Raw genomic sequence first — 26,485 nt, forward strand, 5'->3', positions numbered from 1 at the left:
TCTAGGACCTTTTTATAGTATAACCCTTAAGCTTTAGTTCCAATTACTAATTACTGCAGACTGCCTTCCACTTCTGAATTCTTGACAGAGAGATCTTATTGGCCCTCCTCATCTTTCTGAGCCAGGCTGTAAGCCACAGTCCACTTTTCAGCTTATTTGTTGGCTTCCCGTTGGATTACCTGTCCACTTTTAGATCAGTAATCTGTGCCTGAGGTGAGGAGTGAGGTCATGTGATGGGGATGTGGTCACGGAGGCAGCAGGTGTTGTGTGTGGGTCACATTCCCTTAGAAAGGAATATGTATAGGGAGGAAAGCTCTGCATCTCTAGCAACATGTCTTAGTTCATCATACCCTCTCCCCAGGCTACCAGCTCCCCCACTCTGGCCCAAGCATCCATTCCAAGCCCCCATCTAAAGCCTACCCAACACGATCCACGAGTACTTATCTTTTTTGTCCACTTAAAGCCCTTTAGCTTGGTGGAGTGGATATAATCCCTACGTGTCAGGCACTGTGGTAGTCACTTGAGATACAAAATTGAATACACTGTGGTCCCCACTTTCAAGGAGTTTGCAGTCTGGTTAAGGAGATGGACCAGTATACCATCAACTATTTTTTAGTGTGCGCAATGCTATCACAAATTGGTATAACTAAAGTGTATGTTTAGAGTCCATTGGTGAAGGTTAACAATTCTGCTTCGGTAGAAAGAGAGAGCTGGATAAGACTTAACAGAAGACCTGATGTTGCGAGTGGGTTTGGGAAGATGAATTGGAATGAGAAGAGGATGAAGGCATTAGCAAAGCCATAGTGCTCTAAGTCACAGCCTATCAGACAACTGCTCTATCTGATGCATGAAGTACATGGGAGCAAGACTTCTGATGAGATATGGGCTGGAAAGGTAGGGTGGAACCCAACTACTGCTCACAGAGGAGAATAGGTGCACAGGGATTCATGTAGTTATGGAGAAAAGGTCTGAGAGAGAGATCTGGAAGAGATGAACTAGGCAGTGACACATTCCATATACAATCTTACTTAAATTTCATATTAAACTTCATATTAGCAGTGCACAACCATTTTTTTGTTCAATTCTATTTCATAAGCATTTACTGAGCAGCTAATAAGTGTCAGAAAAGAGCTATATTTATGTGGTATCATAGTGAAACCCATGAGTGTGGATGATATTTCCCAAGAAGACCATACAGAGAAAAAATGAACTGGTGGTGGTTGGGAGAGACTGACATAAAAGGTATCCCCAAATGGCGTGATTGACAACGTAGGAGGCAAACCAAAGGAGTAGAGGTGGAGACCAAGAGAAGAGATTCAGGAAAATAGGAGTAGTTAACAGTGTCAGGAGGTACAGAATGGTCAGATAAGACAAAGACTGCAATTCGGCATTTAGGAAGATTATTATGAGTGGGATACAGAGTGAAGAGGCAGTGGGGTTCTGGGGGTAAAGGGTAGCAAGTAGTCACCTCTAGATTTCACCTAGAGCTGGCTGCACAATGAAGTCTCATTTAAGTCAGTTTGAATATTTGTTAGCAGCTCTTGGAAAAGGTTTGTTGAGGAAGGAGATTGAAGCTCTTGGCTTCAATGAAGGTTCTGGATTATTTATGGGTTTAATTTATTCCTGTGATCCATGTCCCCAGTTGACACAGGCTATCAAGAGTTAGCTGCATTCTTTTCTTCTTGGAAAAGTAGGAAGGATATTTAATCATAACTGAGTTGCGCTAATAGAGATTTTAATAAAACTGGGCTGAGCTAGGACTGGGAGGTTTCATAAGCAATCAGAGAGTGAACGTTCCTCTGGGGGCACTCTGCACTGGCATAATTCTTAGGAGTGAAATATAGTATTTAATCCAAAGAGCTCACAGCGTTTTCATAAATGCAGTTTAATTTAAAGTCCATGCAAACACACGTAGTACATGAACAGAATTTTCTGGGAATTATTAAGCCTCCCTATAACTTAGATAAAAGATGAAAAGAAAATCTTTGATACATTTGATAGCATGATCATTTAAATTAATTTGCCTTCCTCAGAAATCAAGGTAAAGACTTATTGACTGAAATCTCTCCCTCCTATTCTACGTACTCAGCCTTTCTTTGATGATGAGTGAGGGGGCCTGAAGAATTACCATCATATGGAGCTTAGGGATCATCTCATATAGCTTCTCCATTTTGCAGTGAGGAAACTGAGGACCACTCAGGGAAAATGACTTGTCCAAAGTGCCTAACTGTTTTATGCCAGAGCTAGGAAAAGAACTGAGTTTAGGTTACTTGCTATAGGGCAAAACCCACATTACTAGTAAAGCTAGCAGTAAAAAAGCAACATGAGGAAAATCCCACCAACTCTCCTAACTCCACCCTAGAACTCTTTCTTACTACCAGAGTTTTCTTTCCAAAAATGAATCTGATTATGCCATTCCTTCTATGTAAAAGTCTTCAGCGGCTCCCCATTGCCTGTGGGGTAAAGTCCAGGCTCCTTTGCATAATAAACAACCCTGCCTACTTCTCTGGTTCAGTGTACTCACCTCCTCCCCCTCCTGGTCCTTAGGCTCTACCTTTCAGACCTACTGACCCATGTGCAGTCCCAGACTCAAGTTCTCACACTTTCTCATGTCTCTTCCTGGGGTCCCCATCGTCCTCCCGTCCTCCTCGTGCTTAGCAATTCCTGTTCATCCTCAAACTCAGCCTAAGCACCACCACCTCCCGTAGGCCTTCCGACACATTCTCCCTTTGTGCTCCCGTTCTAAGAGGTTGTATTTCTCTCATGATACATACCACACTGACTGGCAGTCATTTGGTTATATGTTTGACCCTCCAACTAGGAGACAGATCTTTGAGTTCAGAGAGAATGTCCTACTCATGTTTACATCCTGAGCGCACAATGCCTGGGATGTATAGGCGCTCAGTAAATGCTTATGGAATTCAATTGAACAATAACAACAACAAATCCAGATAGTTGTGAGCCCCAAACAGAAAATTCAGGTGAGATTGTCTATCAGCCCTTCCTAGTTTGAAACTGCCTTACTTTGTCCACCTCTTCCATCTGTTCTCAATAACCTTAAGGAGAAATTGGTCAATTTGTTATTCCCCAGGGACATCATATGCATTTATTTGTCTCGCTGTGCCCTTGTCCATGGCATTGCCACTGCCTGGCAAACCCCTCCTCATTGACTACTTATATGCCTGACATTGTGCTGGGCTCCTATCTTTACCTGTCTAAACCATTCCAGGACTCCTTAAGTCCTACTCACACTTGCTTCTTCTAACCAACGGTTTCCGTCCTCTTTATCACTTTAGCTCTTCCTATAGGTACTGCATATTTGATGTTTAATATATTCTATCTTTTATGGTTATTTTTCTTTCTGGGGATATTACACACCTGTCCAACTAAATTAGAAGACTCTCAAGGGCAGGAAGTGTATCTTCAGCTCCTAATTTTAGGAAGTGCCTTAATAATCTTTGCCAATGATTGAGAGGACTTGGGGAACTATTTTCTGGTGATGCTGTATGATTTATTTATTTTTACTATGTAAATTTTATTTTATATTTTAAGTATTTTGCTTAAAGATTTCTTTTACTACATGGATTCTAACAAAGGATGGTCTACAATCAATCAATGTTGAGTTTCCCACTGAGTACCCAGAACTGTCTAGGAGCTATTTTTACTTTATTTTATTTTTTATTAGATATAATTGACATATAGCACTATATTAGTTTTAGGTGTACAACATAATGATTTGACACTTGTATATATTATGAAATGATCACAGCAATAAATTAGCATCCATCACCACACATAGTTACAAATTTTTTTTTCTTGTGATGAGAACTTTTAAGATCTACTCTCTTAGCAACTTTCAAATATGCAACATAGTACTATTAACTATGGTCACCGTGCTGTACATTACATCCCCAGGACTTTATTTATTTTATAGCTGGAAGTTTGTACCTTTTAACCCCCTTCACCCATTTTACCTCCTTTCCCACCTCCACCTTTGGCAATCACTAAAATATAATTGTGAGCTCATGGATTTGTTTTTAGATTTCACATATAAGTGACATCATACAGTATTTAAATGTCTTTCTCTGTTTGACTTATTTCACTTAGCATAATGCTCTCAAAGTCCATCCATGTTGTCACAAATGGCAAGATTTCCTTCCTTTTTATGGCTGAATAATATTCCTGTGTGTGTCTGTGTGTGTGTGTGTGTTCATCCTACAGTTTCTTTCTCCATTTAGGCTCTGTGATTTTGCTACTGGAAGCAGCCAAGTGTGTTTGTGTTGATGCTATTCTTGGAGGCAAGTCAGGCTGGCTGGGGTTAGGTATTCTGGAATTGTAAGCGGACTTTTGGAAGCATAATTGTCCAAGTTTATTAAAAGTAAATATCTCACAGACAAGAACACTAGATTGTGCAAAGATTTTCCCAAACTGCAGTGATTTATAGACTTAATACAATTGCAATTAAAATTTGATTGTGATGGGGAGAGGAGTTTATCTGAAAGAATAAATAGAATTTACAAAGGAAATTCTCAAAAAGTATATTTTGAGAGGCTGTCCTTATCAGATCTTAAATACAAAAAGCTATAGTAGTCAAAATATTTTAATACTCATCCACAAATTGAAAAAATATATCATTCTTTTGTAATTTTCTGTATGTTTATATCTCATATTAGACTATAGTGCATATCTAAAAAATGCCCATAACCAGCCTTATCTTGCTCTCAGTCTTCACTGGAACTAGTGGTGGAAAAAGCCTTAATATGCCTTTCTCCTTCCCCTTCCCGGGGATAGCAGAAAAAGAAACTGGATTATCCTGAAAGAAAAGGCATTGGGAAGTATTTAAAAAACCATGGCCCTTTCACATAAAAAATTAGTTGTATAATTCCAGAGATATCATAAAACAGTGGCAAAGGGCAGATTTTTTTCCTATAAATATTGTTGAGATGTCTAGTTAGCAATTTTGAGGCAAAGTAATCTAACCATCTAGTAAATAGATAACAAATAGAAAGTATAAAAATCAACCACAGTCCAGCATGAAGAAAATAACCTGAAGATTTATCAGACTTTGAAAGGGGGTTATACTTTGCATCCTTGGGGTTAGACCAGGCTGAATGTTGACTTCACAGGACATAGAGATCTATTGTGATTGAACTGACTGCCCAGCACTGTGTCCCTAACAGCATCCGACACAAGTAGATTCAGTAACTACTTGTAGCATGTGGGGGTGCATGGATGTTTGAGTGAATGTGGAGACCTTTCAGTCTGATAAGCTGTGGGAGTTCTCCGTGCGCATGTACATGTTTTGGCTCTCTTTGAGCCCTGCAGAGAGGACACGAAGACCTCACAAGGCCATCTGGCACCACCTTTGACGCTTCAGGGTTGTGCTAGTCTTCGTGGTCTATGGGAAGAGGGTGCAGAAGAGGATGAGATCTTGGAACCAAAGAAAAAAAAGATAAAGTTCTTTCAAGGATGTAGGATGGGAAGTTGGTGGGGTCGGGGAGGTGAATTTCTGACTGCTCTTTAGTAATCCTAATCCCCTTCCTGCTTTGTGGTGGCAAATAAAATGGTTGTCTCTCCTGCATCATGCCCCTTGCTCCAGCTAAAAAGTAGCTAACAGAGAGTTGCAAACTGGGAAAGGAGTTCCTGCTTCTGGATTTTTGTTAGTTTCATAACTGCTCAATGACAGGGATCCAGAGACTCATTGCACTATAATAATAGATTGTTTATTTGTCTGAATTCCTGAAGGCAGGCCTGTGTCTGTCTGCTCCACTACTGTATCCCCTGCACTAGGTCTGTGCCTGTTTTAGAGTAGAAACTTGAAAACATTTGTCAAATGAATGAGTAAGTGCCTACTATGTGCCTTCAGAGAGGTATAGAGAAGAACTCTAAGATATAACTCTTGCCTTGGAGATTAACATGTGGAAATATCTGGTCTTTATTAGTGTTTTCTTTGTGGTATTGTGTTTTAGAGAATGCTTAATATTAGACTTCCGCACATTAATTAGCTTTGGAGACATAATGGATTCAGAATACATTATAGTCATTTGTCTTGGCCTTGTTCGTGCGCTGAGTTCATCGTTGTTTTATTTTGAGCCCAGCTCCTTCGTCCCCCTTCTACTGTAGAGTTATTAATAGTAATAGGAGCTTCCCGGCTTCAGTCAGCGGCATGCCTGAGAGGGACGTTCAAAAGAGATGGGAAGGATTCATCTCCCAAGTAATTTGTATGCCAGGGAGTACCACTCCTTAGAAAGCCTGTTCTTTGTAGCTGACATGGTTCACGATAGGGCCAGCGTAGAGGGGTGAAGCACAGCAACTGGGTTAGACAGGGAGAAACTGGAGCCTGGAACTAAAGCCCTCCTCCCCCCACCCCAGGGCTAAATGGGCGCTAAGGGTGCGCCAGGCGGAGGCACCAGCTGGCCGTGGGAAGAAAGAACATGTCAGGTAGGCTGACCACAGCACCTAAGCGGTCACAAGGCAGTCCTGGAAGAGGGCCTGGACAGAGAAGCAGCAAGCATATGGGAGACGATTCAGTGCAGTGATTGAGAAGGGCAGCTTTTGGACGCAACCCAAGTGTCCATCAATAGATGAATGAATAAGCAAAATGTGGCATATACATACAGTAAAATACTATTCAGTCTTAAAAAGGAAGGAAATCCTAACATATGCTACATTATGGATGAGCTTGAAGACATTATGCTAAGTGAAATAAGCCAGTCACACAAAACCCAAATACTGTACAATCCCACTTATATGAGTTTCCTAGTTAAGTCAAATTCAGACGCAGAAAGTAGAATGGTGGTTGCCAGGGGCTGCAGGAAGTGGAGAAGGGAGTTTAACCCACCATTAATTAACCCGTTTTTTAATGGGTATAGAGTTTAAGTTTTGCAAGGTGAAAAAGTTCTGGAGACTGGTTGCACAACAATGTGAATGCACTTAACATGACTGAACTGTGTAGTTAAAAATGGGTAATATGGTAAATTGTATGTTATGTGTATTTTACCACAACTAAAAATTTTCAAAAAATCAGAGATGACCTAAAAGAAAAAAATAAAAGGGGCTTTGAAGACAGGCTGTCAGAGTTTAAATCCTGGCACGGACACTGACTAGATGGGTGCCTTTGGGCAATTTAAGTAACCCCTCTGAGCTCTGGTTTTCTTTCTAATATGGGAGTGACAATAATGGTACCTGTACTATAGGATTGTTGTGAGGATTAAATGAAATATTATATGTAAAGCCCTAAAGCCGACGGCACTCAGGAGAGCACAATGTGTTAATTTTCAATATGATTATTGGGAGAATTTGTAACATTTCAAGTATATAAGCAGGCGGTTTGCGTTAAGGGGTCTGTGAGCATTCTAAGGGCAGAGAGTTCCAGATACCAGGCTCGGACTGAGGGACATGGCTTCAGTTCTTAGTGGGGCCTGTAAACAGCAAGGTGTGGCCTCATGCCAGGTCAACATATGTTTTCGGAGTACATACTAGTAGCCAGGGGCTGTCTGAAGGGTAGGAAGACAATGACCCTGCTCATAGTATGGTCGATGTATTCTCAAGCTATTGAGGTGAAAATCTAGGTATTTGAATTGGGATACATGACAGGTACTTATTACTAGGTATATTGCAGAAGCCCAGTGAGTTATTAGAATTATGGTACAAGATAGGAATTAGATTCACAATTAAAGTAACTCTATTTATTAACTTTTCCAATTGCCAGTGACAGAAATCCCAACTCAATCTAGCTTGAGCACAAAATTTAATTTCTTGCTTTACATAGTGAAAATATGGAAGTATACTTGGCTTCAGGCATGGCTGGACCCAGGTGTTCTAATGGTATTGGAAATCTGTCTCTTGGCATCTCTTGGCTCTGCTTTCTGCTGTATTGGCATCATTCTTAGGCAGCTCTTCATGATGGGGGTAACATGGCCACTAATGCCTCTTGGTTTATATTCTCGCAAATTAACACTTTATTCCTTCTCTTTCTATTCCTTTTCTTTTTCCCTTCTTTTCCTTTCCCTTCCTGAACTATTCCATCCAAAAGCCATTAAGTGGGGCCCAGCAAGCTAGGAGTTTTTGTTGGGGGCAGGAGTGGGATGCTGTAGTGGCACAGAGCAGGGTGTTGGAGCCCGATGGGGGCGAGGAGGGCATCCCAGCGGGAGGGTGGTCTGTGCAGGGTATCAGAGGCCAAGTGCCCTAACCAGAGCATCCAGGTGGAAAGGCTGCTCAGTATATTGTGTGAAAGGCTGAGTGAGGTGAGGAGGGTATGCATCCACTGGGGGTTGTTGGTGACCATGCAGGATGAGGAGAATGCCACAGTGGAGGTTGTCCTGGCATGGAGTATTGGAGGCGAAGTGGAGTGAGGAGGGTGTCCATGAAAGAATGTGGCCCAGAGCGAGATTTCAGAGCCTGAGAAGGGTGAGAAGGCTCTGTGTGGGGGTGGAGTGGTTCGGGGAGAGGCATCCCAGCCCAGGCAGGTGTGGATGTTTTCACAGGGGAGCCAGGTTCTTTTTTTTTTTTTTTTCTGCTCTCTCTCCCCCAACCTCCCCTGTACACAGTTGTATATCTGAGTTGCATGTCCTTCTAGTTGTGGGATGTGGGACGCTGCCTCAACGTGGCCTGACAAGTGGTGCCATGTCCGTGCCCAGGATCCGAACCCTGGGCCGCCGCAGCGGAGCGTGCAAACTTAACCACTCGGCCACGGAGCCGGCCCCAGGAGCCAGGTTCTTGCTGTGAGAGAAACATGCTACAAATATGGAAAGGGAGAAAAAGAAAATCAACCCTGTGGTATTGGATTGGAATTGGAAATATTGGTGTGAATTCATAATTTTTTTTCTCTTTCTCTCTCTATCAGTGATAGAGTACAGATAGATAGATGTAGAAATGAATATAAATGTAAATGTGTATATGCAGTAGATACTGGTTTCTAAACATGTATATATGTTTCTAAATATCATTCTCCACTGAAAGGAGCCAGGGATCCTTGGACAAATGATTGATTGAAGGATTGGGGTAGGGAAGGCACCAGATGAACCTGGAACATTTTGTGCATGAAGCAAGGAAGGGCTTAAAGACTGAGAATAACACATCAGAAGGACTCAGGAGCAGTTTGAAGGGCTGCCACTGGCCACATCTGGGACAATTTGAGCTTTAAAATAAATAATTATAGTAACAGGTTATAACCCACTGAATAAAACAGGGAACCATGAGCTCAAACTGACACAAATGGAATGTTGATGAAGAACTATGAAGAATGGATATCTGACATTTCCTAAAGAAAGACTGAAGTGCTTGTGCTGGAGATGTCCCATAGTCCCTCCAGATCCATTCTCTACCCGTCTTCTCCCTGCTCCTCACCGAGAGGCTGGCCTCCACAGACCCTCACTCCCTTGTCCTCTGGCTTCCACTTGGGTTTGGCCAATGGGCAGTGTGGCAGGGGGTGATGGGAGGATGAGGGGAGAGAGTTGTCTGACTCTTTGCCAGCTGGGCTGCAGACTGACAGCTGCTGTGCTTTGGCAGAGCCCTCTCCCATGTCTACACTCTTAGTGGTCGTGCAGAGCCCTTCCCCTCGGGTCTGTGGGGCCAGCAGTGATAGTCTCTTGCCACTGTTGTTCGCTTGGAGTGCGTCCCCATCCTTTACTGGTTTCCCTTAATCCTGTGTACAGCTCTGCACAACGTCCCTTCGTTAAACTCTCTTCAGAGTGCCCCCTGTTTCCTGCTGGGAGCTTGACTGATACAGAGATATAGGACACTTCCCAGAAAGAAGGGCACACAATAGCAACAGATGTCCGGCAGCAACTGATGCTGACCCACCACTGTTCCTGGATTAGAACATCCAGTCATCTTCCTTACAGACAGGGTTGGGCCCACAGCTGTCAAGTGACCCAAGGTGTGAGAAGAGAATACAACTGGAGAAAGGGAATCTGGAACGGCCTGACAGCAGCTCAGTGAACAGAGAGGAATTTGGTCCTAGTCCTTTATAGATACGCCTCTAACAAGAAGGACTCCTTACATTTCTGTTGGAGAGTCAGCTACTTTCCTTCTCCTTCAGTCTAGGAGGTGGCAGTCCTACATTATGAAAGGATTGCAGTTCAGCATGTCATAGGCCTTTTGAATTAAAATGTCTTTGTGATTTCTTCCCAAGGCGATCAGATTGAAAAAGCAACCCACAGGTCAGGGGAGTATCTTCTTTCAATATTGTGCAGTCTTGACTGCACTGTTATCATCCGACAAATCACTAAGTGGCAGACACTCTTGTTTCTGGAACCTTTCCATTTCAGCCATTTCTTCTTGTGTTCTGGGAAGCAAGCAGACAAGGACATGAAGTGGGAGGCTTTCTTGATGTCACGTCAGCTCAGAGGTGTCCCTTGTTCCAGCCTCTGAACATGGGGTGACACTTCTGAGTTCAGCCTGCAAAGACAGCGGGCAAGAACGCCCATGAATTACTGGGTTGCTAATCACCCCATTTGCAGAGTGATTCCATTAAATTACCCTGCAGCTCCAATTAAGGGAGCTCAGACCAGAGCCCATATTTAAGAGCATTCCCTTGTCAGTTTCATCCTAGGGTTTAAATTGAATTCTTAACGTTGGTACAGCAAACCGAAACATTTCCTAGTTCTGCTAGAGTAGCAGAGGAATCATATACTGGGACCCCCTCTCCAATGTGGGCAGGATCACTGGTGGGGAAAATGGGTAGTATTTGCTGGGAGAGGTCACTTAAATTCCCTTTTGGCTTCCATTAAAGTCCTGTGTGAAATGTGCTCCATCACGACTGTCGACTTGGATGTCAGAACACTCATTTTCATAAATAGGTCTGGAAAACATAATCACATTCACCCCCTTGCTGTTTTCAACTTTGGAGTAACTTTACAGAATGCACAGTTTTAATTAACACTGACTTGTAAGAGTTAAGGTCAGAATTCCAGGACAGCTTGATATAATTTGATTATAGAAGAAATTCTGTATTTCTTTTGTAACGTTTTCTTCTGCTGCTGCCTCCTTTTGTGTAATTATGTGTATGTAGGGATGGAGGATTAACCTTATTAGGTAGCCTATTTTTATTTAAATGTCTTGAAATTTACAATAAAATACCATGCCAGTTCCCCAAGTTAGGCGCACCTAATACGTGCATGTTTCTTGCATATGTTGTGCCAGTTACTTATATCTCTTCCACTACTTGCCTCACCACAACCTCCTCTCCTCTCCTTCCCTTCTTGCCGTTCACTGGCTCCAGAGAACAATCTTGGGGTCCTTGGCCAGATGCCAGCTCAAGTCTGACTTGGATAAATTTCTAATCTACTACCTTGTTTCCATGACATCCTTTTTTTGTCTTGAAGCAATACTCACGCCACACAGTTTCCACGTAGTCTGTGATTTTCGTTACTTAGCACTCTGCTAATTCTTCCTTGGGCAATTTTTCTCACAGAAATAGTATAGCGTTTAAGACCGTGGGCTTTGAAACTCAGACAGACTGGTATAAGTCTTGGTTCTACCACTTACCAGCAGCGTGACTTTGGGCGAATTATTTTGCTTCTTCTTCCTCAGTCTTCCCATCTGTAGATCTGCTTATTTCTTACCATGTTCTGAGGATCATGTAAAACAATGTAAGTTGGATGGTGTGGTGGGAACACGTTGTAAGTGCTAAAAAAAAATGTGAGTTGATATTGTTTGTTATTATTTCTATTTTAGTTTCTTCTCATTTTTCTTGCTTGTCCTTTCTTCTCTTTTCTAAGTTTTACTCAACTGTTTGAGAAAAACAAGTTTTTCTTTTTCCTTTTGATGGTCTCTCCCCATTTCTGTGTTTTTCAAGCTAGGGCACAGGTGACAGTAGGCACTAGTCAAGCCCGAGTGAGGGCTGGCCTGGACGTAGTGCGCCCTGCCCGGGGGGCTGCTTAACCTCCTTCTTTGTTCTGCTGCCACTCTTCACCACTTAGGACTGACCCTAAGTGACCCTATTCATAGCTGCGAAAGATCAGAGTACTGCCAGGGATGCACCTGAATCAAGAAAAGTGAAACCATCTGCTTGGGAGGGAGAAGGAGGGGCACCAGACATATTAGCAGTGAGTACCATATCTTGAAATTTCTAACAAGGTCTCTTCAGAATTCCAGAATTTCTACCTTAGTCTCCATCCTCTTCAATTTCAATATGCTTTTTGATTCACACAATTTTTCAAGATTTATGGAAAAAGGAAAATCGTTTCTTAATTGATTTCATTATTTTTCGGCTCTGTATAATTGTTGGTATTGTGATCGTATACTATTTTTTATTGAAATTGCATAGCATTTCAGTTATATCAGAGGTTAAATAGGCTTTTGTGTTAGAGCCTATAAAGTTATTTCTATGGGAAAAATAAGCTCTAAGTCCTTAACACCTAACTAATGAAAGAAATTTTTAGAAGGCCACAAGTTTATAAATGGGGGACTGAATGTATAGTATGATATATAAAATGCAGGTGATCTTTTACTAGGCCCAATGTCTATGACATTTACCAGGAAAGATCCAAGAACTCATTTAATGTCAAATGAAAATGTTGTTTCTCTGGAATTGGATTGGCGTGTGTATTAGTCAGGGCTCTCCAGAGGATATATATTTGAGGAAATTTATTAAAGGAACTGACTCATGCAGTTATGGAGGCTGTGAAGTCCCACAGTCTGCTACCTGCAAGCTGGAGACCCAGGAAAGCCAGGGATATAATTCAGCCCTAGTCTAAAGGCCTGAGAATCAGGGGACCACTGGTATAAATCCTGGGATCCAAAGGTCTAAGAACCAGGAGCTCCGATGTCTGAGGACAGGAAAATATGAACGTCCCAAGTCAAGAAGAGAGAGAGAGATAATTTATCCTTCCTTCCTTTTGTTCCATTCAGGCCCCCAACAGATTGGATGATGCCCACCCACATTGGTGAGGGTGGATCTCTTTACTCAGTCTACTGGATCAATGCTAATTTCTTCCAGAAACGCCCACACAGATATACCCAGAAATAGTGTTTTACCCGCTATCTGGGCATCCTTTAGCCCAGTCAAATTGACACATAAAATTAGCCATCACAGCTTTTAATCCCCTTTATAAATGGAAGTCTTGTCCTTTAGATCGTATTTGCTATCGTGACTGAGTTAAGTACTAAGGCTATATCCTTGGATGTTTATGGCATCTGATATGGTATAGAAACCCAACTAAATTTCTAAAAATATATATAAACACAGAATTCATTTGCTTATGTTTTTAAATTGAAGAGATTAAAGAACTGTTGCAGATCTGCTTTTGGACTAGTTTGAGTAATTTACCAACATTCAGACTGTTTCACTTATCCTGGCTGATCCACTGGCTCAATCAAATTAAGAATTTTAACACCAAGCATTTAAAAGGGAAAGGGAAAAGAGGTTCATTTATTTGGATTCTTCAAGGAGACAGAGAGAGAGAATTAGCACCAGTTTCCATATTTTCCTACTTCTCATCCCAAGTGACTACTGTCCTTGGCAGGCAAATGGTCCTCAAATTGTAGTTTGTGTGTCATGTATCTATTTGAATTTCCTAGCGTGCTCGTTAACATGTACATTTCTGGGAGCCACCCCAGCCCTCCTGACTTGGAAATTCTGGAGTTGGGGTTCGGGAAGTTACATGGTCGACAGTGCCCTAAATGATCTTTATGAACTCTAAAGTCTGACACTGATCAGACAGTCTTCTTAGGATGTATGTGGTTGGCAAGGAATGTGATGACGATGGCCCCTTTGGACTCAGGACTTGGTTTTGCTGGATCTCCATTTTTTTAGTTTCTTGACTTCCTTGGGGTAGATTGGTCAGGTTCTATGTAATATTAGTTTGTTAGGGCTGCTATAATGAAATACCACAGACTGGGTGGCTTGAACAACAGAAATTTATTTTCTTACCATTCTGGAGGCGAGACGTCCAACATCAAGGGGCCAGCAGGGTTGGTTTCTGGTGAGATCTCTCCCTTTGGTTTGCAGATGGCCGTCTTCTGTGTCTTTACATGGCTTTCCCTTTGTTTATGTATGTTGTCTGTATCTTATCTCCTCTTCTTATAAGAACACCAATCATATTGGATTAAGGCCCAGCCAGAGAGCCTCGTTTTACCTTATTTACCTCTTTAAAGGGCCTATCTCCAAATACAGTTACATTCTAAGGATTTGGGAGTTAGCACTTCAACATATGAATTTTGGGGGGAAGCAATTCAGCCCATAATAGTCTAGATGGATCTCAAAACTCTGTGTGAGTAAGTGGAAGATGAGCACTGCAGATTTATTATAAAGTTCCTTTTCCCATCCCGGCTTCTGTCCGTCAGAAGGAAGCCTACTCCTGACTGGTCTCTGGGTCTCTCTCTAATGCAGCAGCAAGGACATACAGACAATGGCAACTTGCTTTTCATTGGCTTGATTCCTTTTAAGCTCCATTTCTTTGACTGTAGAAGAGTCTAATTACTAATTTCTCAACTGCTTTAAATGATTAAGAGCGGTGGTTCTCGAAGGGAATTTGAGACGCCAAAACTCTCTTCCTAATTAATATTAAGAGTTTCTTTCTTTTTTTTTTTTTTTTTTCTGGATTCCATCTGCACTGATTGTGTAAGAGCAATGGTGGCTAAAACTGTTGGTGCAGAATTAAGGCAGTAGCACCAAGCTGTACCACCAGTCACTATATAATTTCACAACTATGCATTTGCATTGCAGGAAATAAAATGCCAGTTTTCACCTAAAAATGCCCTTGATGAAGTAGTAAAAATTATTGTCTACTAAATCTCAACCCTTGAGCACACATCGTTTTAGTAGTCTGTGTGACAAATGGAAAGTATGCGTAAAACACTTCTGATGCATATGAACGTGCAGTGGCTGTTTTGGAGAAAAGCATTTATGTGATTGAATTGTGAGCCAAATTAGCCTCTTTTTTTCATAAAATACCATTTTAACTTCAAAGAACAAGCGATAGACGAACTGAGGTTATTCCGACTCATGCAGCTGGCAGACATGTTCATGAAAATGAACAAAGTGAGCCTGTCTCTTCAAGAAGAGCAATTGACAGTGTTTCTTGCTCATGATAAAATTCAAGCTTTCAAGTAAATATTAGAATTTTTGAAAACTTGTATCTGTTACTGTGAGCTTGATAGCTTATCAACAGTTGAAAATTATTCTGGTGAGACTGGTGATTTCAAATGTGATTTTCTTCATATTATATAATGAAATGTGTCAATATTTGGGAAACCTGCATAATTCACTGAACCACTATTTTCTAAATGACCAATGCATGTTACAAAACCATATGTGGGTAAAGATCTATTCTGAGTGCAAGATAGACCAACAAATTTTTACATAGAGTATAAAAAGTTCATTGATATGAGTTCAGATTCTACATTGCAACTAACCTTTAAGAAACTACCAATTGTCAAGTTTTGGTATATTATCAGAGAAGAATATTTGCAATTATCTGAAAGGATTATTATGAAAACTTTCCTTTTCCTATCACATATCTGAGTGAGGCTGAATTTTCTTCATTAGTTCAACAAAAAATGTATCATATCAAAACAGATTAAATGCAGATGCTGATATGAAGATCTAGCTGTCATCTATTTAAAGTAAACATTAGAGATTTGCAAAAATATTAAAAAATTCCATCTTATAACTATTTTTTTCTGTTTAGGAATATATATAAAAAACAAAAAATGTTATTTATTTAACATGTGATGGGTTTATTATTGCTATATTAAAATGAATTGATAAATACGTATTTAAAAAATTTCTCAGGGCCTGCCCAATAACATAGTGGTTAGGTTTGCGTATTCTGCTTTGTGGCTCGGGGTTTGCAGGTTTGGATCCTGGGCACAGACCTACACACTGATCATCAAGCCATGTTGTGGCTGTGTCCCACATACAAAAAAGAGGAAGATTGGCAGAGATGTTAGCTCAGTGACTAGACAATCTTCCTCAAGCAAAAAGAAGAAGATTGGCAACAGATGTTAGCTCAGGACCAATCTTCCTCACCCCAAAAAATAAATAAAATTTAAAAAATAAAAAAATTTTAAAAAAATTTCTCAGTTCCAATTTCTAATACAGTGAATATCTGTGGATACAATCCATATAAACAAAAGCTGTTTGGGGAGGTCCCAATAATTTTTATGAATGTAAAATTATCCTGAAACCCAACCATTTGAATACTACTGACTTAGACATTTTCCAGCCAAGTTGTAGTAGTTGGTTCAGAATTAATTTTGATTCATGGTTCACTTAAAGCCAAATATATTCACTATCTGAATGCTAAACATAGTAAGCTTGACTTTTGCTTTTTTTCTCATTGGGAGAAAAATCATAATGGTATTCTATAGCAAATTATTCTCATGCATAGAATAATGCCTGTTTTACCTGTCCTAATTCCAAATAAGGTTAGATAATCATGAACAAACTGGAAAATAAAAAGCTGTCTATGAGAACTAGTGTTTTGGAGAAATTTGTTTCAATCTAATAAAAATGTATTTAAATTAGCAGAGATGAAATACTGCCCTATGGAATACATTTGGAAATCTTGCCATAAATGTGCCCTTTTCTCCATCCTGCCCGATTTTCTTTTTCCAATTTATAGAGCATTTGTTTCCTTCCTCTCCTTTTCTTCTTTCTTTCACACCTCTGCTTTTATTCATTTTCCATCTTCTTTCACTATACCTTATTAGAGCTGGAAGGATTTCTTCACGTGTAGCAGTTTTTGGTTTCTGCCAGTGTCCTCAGGGAAAGATGCTGAATTGGTAAATATGACCAAGGCATTGACAAAGTGTAGGTGCGTCGCCCGTTCTCAGCTCCAGGACTTAAACGGTCTTCCATTCAGTATATAAATTCAACACTGGAGTCTGTGCAGTGCTTCTATTCTTGCATTTCTGGAGGCTGTGAAGGAAGGTTAGGGGAAAGGATTTTAACTTAAAACTTATACCTTCCAGAAGAAATGACTTCAAAATAAGTGCTGCTATTGTACTGTGTTCTTCATAGATTTCTTTCTCATTTTTTCCTCTAGTCCAAAAGTCACTCCCGAGTTGGCCTGAAATCAAGCACCAAGCAAAAGGTATGTTTTTCCTCCTCTGCATTGTTCCTTTAAAAAAATAATCACTTTGGTGGATGCTTTTATTTTTTTCCGGAAGAGAATGACCTATTTTTGGAAGGTAAAGATACACGCAGAAACAAGGCCTTTTTGGATTTTCATTTACTTTGCCTCTGTAATAACAAAACTGAAATTGGAGAGAGATCCTGGAAATGAAATGGAATGAGAGAGATTTTGGAAACCCAGTGACAGAACCTGAGGATTTCCCATGACTCACAGTCAATTCCAAAAGCAAGGTCAGAGGATGCTCTACCAGATTCAGCTCTTTTATTTTCTAAGTCCTTCACAGTGAAGGAATTTGTTCCTGTCTCAATTCATATTTTTACCAGGCGTCATTCTCTCAGCATCTGCTATGGAGAATGACCTTCACCTATGACTTGTGGTGAATTGGCTAAAACATGAGCTCTCTGAGTCAGAAAGAATTAGTCTTACTTCCTGCTTCTGTCATTTTACTAGCTATGTGACCTTGGACATATTTGTTTGGAGAAGATGATCATACCTACTAGTATAATATTTTAAGGATAAAATTGGATAACATATGTGAAACCACTTATATCCTAGTGCCTAGCACAAAATAGGCAGTTAATTTTTTAAGTTCTACAATGTTTCATTGGTACTTTAGATTTACAAAACAACAGAAAATTTGAAATTCCAAAATCTTAATACTCAGAAATACATGCACACATTTACATATATCATGTTAATTCCTGGTGATGCATTGGGCAGTGATGTATATAGATTTATTAGAATTTGGAGAAGTTCATGTTAAAAAATTATTCTTTGAATGTAGATGTTTGAACTGTTTGGAGTACTTGCCTAACTTTTCAGGATAATGGATATATTGCCTCAGTACCTTTCTTGATGTCAATTGTTAGAGAAAAAACACTTTATGAATGCAATGCATCTAAGAGGTGCTTAAGAAGATTGAAAGAGGTAACATCTATGAAAGCACTAAACCCAGTGCCTGAGTAGATAGTAGCTGTTTTTATTAGAGAAACATCATGTTGATTGGGAAGAAGATGGACAGACCTGGGTCCCAACCCAGCTTCACCACTTAGCAGGTAATAATAGCTAACATTGGTACAGCTAACACTGCGCTCCAGGTACAGTTATGAGCACTTTTCAACCATCAACTTATTTAATACTCTCAGCAGCCCTCTGAGGTAAGTGTTCTTGTATCCCTCAGGGTCTGTCAGGAGAATGAAATCACACCAATAATTTGAACAGAAAGAATTTAATATGAAGAACTTAACAGTTTTAATGGGTGTGAAGTTGTCAACTAAGTAATGGAAAGAGTAAAAAGAGTGTGGGAGGGTAGCAATTCCAGGAAGCAGGTATCAAGTTTCTTCTTGCTTCTCCAGCTCTGCAGCTGCCTCTAGCACCCCCTACTGGCAAAGCTAACAAAAAGCTAGCTGACTACGGAGGAATGTGTTTGGCAGAGTTCCAGGCGTAGCATTGCAAAGCAGGTTACAGAAAGTTGGGTTTGGCAATGAGAGACAATAAATTAGTAATTGGTACAATTATTAGCTCCATTTTTGTAGATGAGGAAACTGAGGCACAGATGTGTTAAGCTGTGTTTGGCCAGTGCTACGGTCTGAATATTTATGTCCCCCCCAAATTCAAATCCTAACCCCCAAAGGTGATGGTATTAGCAGGTGGGACCTTTGGGAGGTGCTTAGGTCATGAAAGTGGAGCCCTCATACATGGGATTAATGCTCTTATAAAAGAGACCCCACAGAGCTTCCTTGGCCCCTTCCACCACGTAAGGACACAGCAAGAAGTCTACAATCCTCACCTGACCATGCTGGTACCCTGATCTCAGGCTTCCAGCCTCCAGAACCGTGAGAAATACATTTCTGTTGTTTATAAGCTACCCAGTCTGTGGTATTTCGTTATAGCAGCCCAAATGGACTAAGACACCTATCTAGGAAGAGGAGGGGTCAGAATTTAAACCTAGACAGCCTGGCTTCAGAGTTTATGCTCTTAACCTCTTGAACAAGTGACCAAGAATAAAAACACTTCTCTAAGCCTTACTTTTAAGATGCAAAAAATGAGGATGATAATCCATAACTTGTAGAGTTGTTCTAAGGATTCAATGAACAATATGCCTATTGTATTTCCTGGCGTATAGTAGATTCCTAGTAAATACTAGCTGTTACTAAATATGGCATTTTTCTTGTTTTGAGTATAGGAACCTTGTTTTGCCTCAGTGGATCTATGAGTCATTTTGAAAGTATTGCCTTTGCCTTGGGGGGATCCCATCTCCAGTGGGCTGTTTATTTAGTTGATTATCTCTCCAGTTTAGCATATTTAAGTGTTTATGTTGGAAAGTGAACAGCAGAGAGAATTTAGTGCTGGCCCTTGATCACTGGAGGCTTTATTGATGATGTCCTTAAAATCAGAATTTATCAGGGGCTGCGTCAGAGCACTGAGCTAGTCTCTCACTGCAGATTTAAGTGGTGGGGGAAATCATTGAATTTATTCATTCACTCTTTAACACAACAATTCTTTATTGAGTACCTAATTGTACCAGACACTGTGCTGGGCATCAGGGGTGATCTAGGTTGGCCTACTAGCCCTGCCCTAGAGACTGTTTCTTCCAGTCTGGGGGGAATGTGATGCAACAACTCAGCTGCTCAGTTTCCCTCACTCCTTGTTCTTGATACGTGTGTATGTGTGTATGTTTCTTGTTACAAAGATATAATGCTACCATGTGGGTAAAATATCTATGGGGCCTACTACAGAGTTGACCAATATCCAAGGGAGATGTTACGGGGCAGAGAGGTGTGAGGGGAGGGCAGCTGCCTCTCCCGAGGGACAGTCATTCATTAACTGGGGAAGAGGTAAGTCTCAGAGCAGACACAGGGAATGAGTGGGAGAGGCTGGGAGACAGCAGCCCTGGAAAGCTCTCGGGTCCCTGGTGGTAGGTCATAGGAGGTTTGTGTGCAGGATGTGAGTTGAGGCTCCAGGCTGGGTGCTGTGATGCTGCATGGTCCCTTTTGCTCTCACATGGTCAATAGATTGGGAGACAGAGCCAGGAACAGGCAGGGTCTTAGAGCTCTGGAAGTAGCAAACTGTGGTAGGATCAGGAACCTCTCCTCTATAAATCAGCTTGTTTTTATGCTTTATTTTCCCTCTGTGTTTACTTTTCTTTTGCTTCAAAGTGCCAAACATCCCAGTATCCCTAAGGGAATAAGGGAAGAGCTTTATGTGTATGCTTCAGCCAGAACTCTAAGAGGAAGCTGGCCTTGGAGGCCAGCATGGAAGTGGTGGCATCCAGGATACTTATGAGAGAACTCTAAGGTTGTAGTCATGTGGTCAAGGTCATACTAGATCTTCCTAGAAATTCTGCTAAAATTAACGATGTTAGGTTATATTGAGATATATTTTCTAGGACATGTGAATATCAAAACCTGTGCTTGACCCTCTCAGCTCAAGGGAATCAAAGGAAAATAAATACACAGAGGACAAAGACTAGCAAATGACTATTCTGTTATCCCACTGCAGAACTTCAGTGAGCTGGGCTGAAATAAATAGAAAACTTTTTTCTCTCCTTCCCATAAAATCTACTTTCTATTCCCCAAGTACATTTTCAAGATTAATAGCAATAGTAATAGTAAAAATAACATACAATCAATGTTCTGGTTGCTTTGCAAACATTCAGTGGTTGCACTGTTTTCATTTGATTTTAATCAGAAAGAAAATTGAATTGCCAAAGCTTACAGTTAACAGAGTGTTTTAAATATTCCGTCTCCTGCCCAGACATCCTGCTCTGGTGTTCAGTGATCTTGAGTTTACTATATCCTTTCTCTTATCAAAGCCATCTTCTCAGCTCTGATGAATAAATGCACAGTAAGTTACACTTGAATTATGTGGCTTAAAAATCTAACCTCTCCTATGAGTATTTGCATTTTAATAGGCGCTGGAGCTAATGCAATTGAGTTAAAGGGGTGGAATTTCTGGCATCAACAAGCAGGGAACAATTTTTGCTTGGTGGAAAGATCTTATCCTTGCTCCTAAGATTACATCATTTACTTGTAAGATCGATTCAGAAGGAAACATTAACTGGTTAGATTACCCAGAGTCACTATGTGTATAGTTGGTGGGGAGTCAGTACTCTAGTCTGGAGCACTGAGGCTGGCACTTTCCTATTCAGCCCATGATCCTCTCTCCCCACTCCACCCTGCCCCCATTCCCCACCAACCTCCTTGTTCATGAGTGTAACGTCCCTCTTTCTCACAGAATTGTAAGCTCTCCTTGAAACAAAAGTCATGTTTTGTTAATATTTGTATCTTTCCTCTACCCTCTTCTCTCTGGCACCTAGAATCTGAGAGCTTCCTAAATGTTGATAAGTATAGTGAAAAAATACCCCATATGCTATTTACACCTGCGCAAACCATGCCGTGGACGTAATGGAGCCATTGTTAGTCTCAGGTCCCTGGAAAAGTAACTTTTAGTTTTTCCTGCTCAAGACTGTAAAGGCTCTTGAACATTTCTTGTGGTATTATTTTATTTTCTAAATCTGTCTTTATGTCCCATCAGCAGTGTTCTTTTGCCCATCTGATTCCTCCATTCAATTTCCCCTCGACATGAACAGCCTCCCCCACTATCAGCATCCTGCCCCAGAGTGGCACATTTGTTATGATCGATGAACCTACCTTGATGCCTCATTATCACCAAAGTCCATAGTTTACATTAGAGTTCACTCTTGGTTTTGTACCTTTTATAGGTTTTGACAAATGTATGATGTTTCCATCATTATAGTGTCGTACAGAATGGTTTCACTGCTCTAAAAATTCTCTGTGCTTTGCCTATTCTTGTCTCCATCCCCAACCCTGGCAGCCACTGATCTTTTTAGTCTCCATAGTTTTGCCTTTTCTAGAATGTCGTATAGTTGGAATCATACAGTATGTAGCCTTTTCAAACTGGCTTCTCTCAATTAGTAATATGCATTTAATGTTCCTCCATGTCTTTTCATGGCTTGATAGGTCATTTCTTTTTAGTGCTGCACAATATTCCATTGTCTGGATGGACCAGTTTGTTTATCCATTCACCTACTGAAGGACATCTTGGTTGCTTCCAAGTTTTGGCAATTTTTTTTTATTTGGCAGAATAAAACTGCTATAAACATTCATTGTGGGTTTCTGTGTGAACATAAGTTTTCCTTACATTTGGGTAAATGCCAAAGAGTGTGATTGCTGGATCAGTTTTTCCTTTTCCTTTTCTTCCCACAAATGACTCACATCCTTTGTTTGATTGTCCTCCAGTATCTGCTCCAGCTTGTGTGTACTCCCAAGTGTGCTTCCTGTTCTTGGCCATTTATTTCTTGCATTGAGCAGCTAGAGTCCCCAAGAATGATCTCTGCCCCACTGGGAGGAACGTAAGGAAAGAAAGAAGCATTATGTAACAATAGTAGAGAGAAGTTTTTAATGTAACAGCTAGATGTGGGCAAGTTAAGAAGTAGAAACCAGAAGATGAGTCTACAGCACCCCAGAGTTAAATTCTGTCTGCTCATGCATTCCTACTGGCATCAGAAAGAGTCATTTGGGCCTTTTACATCACTGTGAGGATCTGAACACTGAATCTAGCTTAAGGGAAATTAAAAGTCATTGCTTTCTAGTAGTGACAATTCCCCTTGAAAATCCTGAGGAAATCAGACTCCCTCAAGTGGAGTCCATATTATCTTTCATCCATGTTATCTTTTCATGGCCTATGAAAGGTGCCCAGTGGCTTTCTGGAAGATGCAGCCCGAATGTAAAATGACAAAACCAGCAAGATGAATTTAAGAGAGATGGAGATCGTCTCTGCATACTCACAACAACAGTAGGCTCTAGGAGAGCCTACTAGTTTTTCCAGAAAAAAAGAAAAAACACCCAAATTAGCATTTTTATGTTTTGGTTTTTAAAAAATTTTATTTCATTTTTCTAGAAAGAAGGAAGTTTTTGAGAAAAATATTGTTCAAAGGATCAAAGGCTGTGTATCAGACACAGTGACAGTAACGTTTGCAGTTTTCTCATTTCTGAATTTTAACCATAAAAGACCCAGAAGGACGAAGTGGGCATTTCAGCAATGTAGGTCAAATTCTATTGCCATGAGCCCCAAGGGGCTGTCTAGTCAGTGCTTTTTTTCCTCTTGAACTTGTGTTATATTGAATAGTATTTGGAAAATATGAGCCTTGGGCTTGGGAGAATATCATGAATTTTTAATGTGATGGCATTTGTTAAATGGGTACTGGAGTCATTTCGCTCTTCCTTTTACTCCTTTTCTTTTCCCTTGCCTTGGTGGAGTGCAGCCTAAGTCTTACCAAAGCTCGTAGTCACTCTGTATCTCCTTCCCCCATGGCTCAGGTCAAAGGTCTCCGTCATTCCTGTCTTCTCTCCCTTAATTTTCCAAAACCCTGAGACATTCCTGAGATAGAATGCATGCTCAGACTCGCTTAAGCTAGAGCCTAGCCTCTCAAACTCAAAGGAGCTGGCTTCAAGGATGGCGTAGGCCAACAGTTCTAAGAATCCCTTTCATCAAAGAACAAATGTATTTGTATAAATCCTGTGGGAGGTGAGGCCCGAGCTGGATTGCTCAAAGCATCCACCTTGTATTTCTGGAGCAAAGGAAAAATAATAAGGCCTCTGAGTACAGCTCTCCTTGTTAAATATTAAATATGGTCACTGCTCAATTCCCCTGTGGTTCTCTGAGTTTTAGTAGTTCTCTTCGAGCTGGTCCTCTAATGGGCTTTTCTAACCTGTGAGTTAAACTCACTGTTTTGGAATGGCAGTCACTCGACAAGGAGAACCAATGAGCTCAACTTCATAGGAGGTGGGGACCAGGTGAGATTGTACTGGGAAATGTCACAGAGGAGCTGTGAAGCAATCTAAATGCAGTGCAGTCTCTCCTCTTAACTGAAGGGAATACTCGCTCTGAAAAATTCATGGCCCTTCAACCCAGAATTGGTCCAGATACCCTTGTGTCAGGCTGTTCTGAAGTCAAAAGTTTGATTTTGTGTCCACAGCTTTCTCTAAGTGGCCTTTTATTTTAGGTTAACTAAAACAAAGAAGGTGTTTTGATTTGCATAAATTAAAATCTTGCATGGTTCAGAAATGCTCTAGATAGGATTTCAGAAGGGAAGAATGAAAATGTATCTTTTCCCCGTTTTCTTATAACAAAGATGATTCTTTATTCAGAGACTGGAAATTCACAGCTCGGTCACGTTTTGTTTTGCCCATTTGAGTGATTTTTTAAAAATACTGAGCCAGTACTTTAAAATGTGAGTGTTTTTGCACAAATATCTGGATTTCGGGCTTGTCCTGGAAAAACGGACTATCTGGAATGTTAGCATGGATTTCCAAATAGCACTAATCAACTGTAGCTGAGCAGCCACTGCCCCTTCTGAGCAGGGCAAGGCACCTCCAGTTCACCGTGTTCCTCACTTTCCTCGTCTTCCCGATACCTCCAACTCATGCCATTCACTGCTTTCCTGGCCTCAAGAGGTATTTGAGTTTTGACCTCTATTCAATGAGATATTATGCTACTTCTATCCTTGAGGAGTTCTAAGTCCTTAGAAGATAGTTTAGGTGAGATCAACCCCGCACTGTCTTGCAAACACATCCTATTTAGCAAATTCATTAACTAGGGTTCAAGTTTTCTTAGTAACATGTTAGGCTTCATCAAAGAATTACTTTAAACAATTTTTGTTTAAACTGATTTTCTTCTAATGTATTATAATGTTTAGGCCTTTTTGTAGAAAGTAATTCAGTTTCATACATCTTGCATTTCCTATCAGGCCCTTGACTTACAGAACAGCCATTCTGCATCCTGTTTAAGCTGAGAATAATTATCCTTTAAAATGAAACTAAAGAGAGTCTAATGTATGAATATGCTAACTTGCTACATAATGACATAAGTCCAAGTCTAGACATTATTCCAAACATAAATCTTGCAGATAAGAATATTCTCAAACATCAGTAACCCAACAAAATAGGAGGGAGAAATAAGATAGTCCACAAAAGGAGGAGTAGCAAGGAAAATCTAAACATTAAAATGCAAATAATGAGTCAGCCCTGGTGGCCTAGTGGTTAAAGTTCGGCACTCTCATCACTTTGGTGGCTTGGGTTCAGTTCCTAGTCATGGAACCACATCACTCGTCTATCGGTTGCCATGCGGTGATGGAGGCTTACGTTGAAGAACTAGAAGGACTTAGAACTAGGATATACCACCATGCACTGGAGCATAGGAGAGGAAAAAAAGAGGAAGATTGGCAACAGATGTTAGCTCAGGGCAAATCTTTCCCTGCCAAAAAAAAAAAAAAAAAAAAGCAAATAATAGGATTTTGGGAGGCTGCTGTCTGAGCTGATGGTTCCAGAACCACAGCATCACTGCCATGACCAGGCCTGATCTAGGATGAGCTGACCAAGGTATGCACAAAATTTCAGAAGGTGCCAAAAAACTTAATAATCATGATAAATACTTTAATGAAGCATTTTATAATTTTAATGCAATATCCTATAAATAAAAATTAACGCCAAAAAGATCCATGATGGATAAAATGGCCTTGTTGGCCAAAAGGCTGAAACTTGGTCAGCATTTAGGAGTACTTACCCTATGCCAGGTAGAGAGCTAAACACCTTTCCTGCTTTTTAAATTTTTTTCAATTTAATATGCAGAAGAACTCCGTGAAATAAATTCTATTATTTCCCATTCTTCTTTCCATTTTCGAGCTGAGCAAACTAAGGTTTAAAGATGTTGAGTCACTTGTCCAGGTTAGAGCTAATAACTGACAGAGCCAGGATCCAGGCAGCTTGACTCCGGAAACTGCTGGTGTCCACGGTACTATACTGTCTACTCCTGCTGGGATGGCTCAGCTCAGAGTTAGATCATCAAATTCTGTGGATGTTGATGTGGCTGCACTATCTTGGCATTCCTTCTGGATTAGGGATAGGTTCATGACCTCAGAGCAGCCATGTAAGGACTGGCCTGAAGGAGCTGAATTAATGGTGGGAAGACATAGCTTATTGGTTTTCCTACACTAGATGGTTTCTGTCCAACCCAATATTGGGGGAGGGGGGCGAGGGAGGAATAGAGGAGGCAAAGGAGAGAGAGAGAGAATCAGGAAATACACTGTACTACACAGAGAGAGAGAAAAACCTAAAGACAGTGAGACCAAGACAACAAACAAATTTGTTGGTAGAGGCAAGAGCAATGAGGAAGAGACTATTTCACCTTAAAGTTGAAGCCCAGAATAGAGAGCAAGGGAATCCTGCAGCTGAAGGAGACCCTCAAAACTCAGCGCTAGAGCTGTAGTGAGATGATGCTCCCGTCTCTGGGAGTGTGTCTGAGCTCACTCCAGCCTGTCTTCTGGCTTCATTTGCTGTATGTTCTCCTCCTGTCCTTCCCTACACATCCATATCTTAGTA

General features: G+C 40.7%; 1 protein-coding gene across 5 annotated transcripts in view; it reads left to right on the plus strand.

Moving 5' to 3' along the window:
- Positions 1-26,485, plus strand: part of RASGEF1B (RasGEF domain family member 1B) — a 701,629-nt gene that overhangs the window by 276,112 nt on the left and 399,032 nt on the right. For all 5 annotated transcript variants that reach the window (XM_070263619.1, XM_070263617.1, XM_070263618.1 and 2 more), the window contains one exon: positions 16,995-17,042. In XM_070263619.1, coding sequence (XP_070119720.1) covers positions 16,995-17,042 — 48 coding nt within the window. The remainder of the gene's footprint in view (positions 1-16,994; positions 17,043-26,485) is intronic.

Source organism: Equus caballus, chromosome 3 (genome assembly GCF_041296265.1).
Source record: "Equus caballus isolate H_3958 breed thoroughbred chromosome 3, TB-T2T, whole genome shotgun sequence".
NCBI lineage: Eukaryota > Metazoa > Chordata > Mammalia > Perissodactyla > Equidae > Equus > Equus caballus.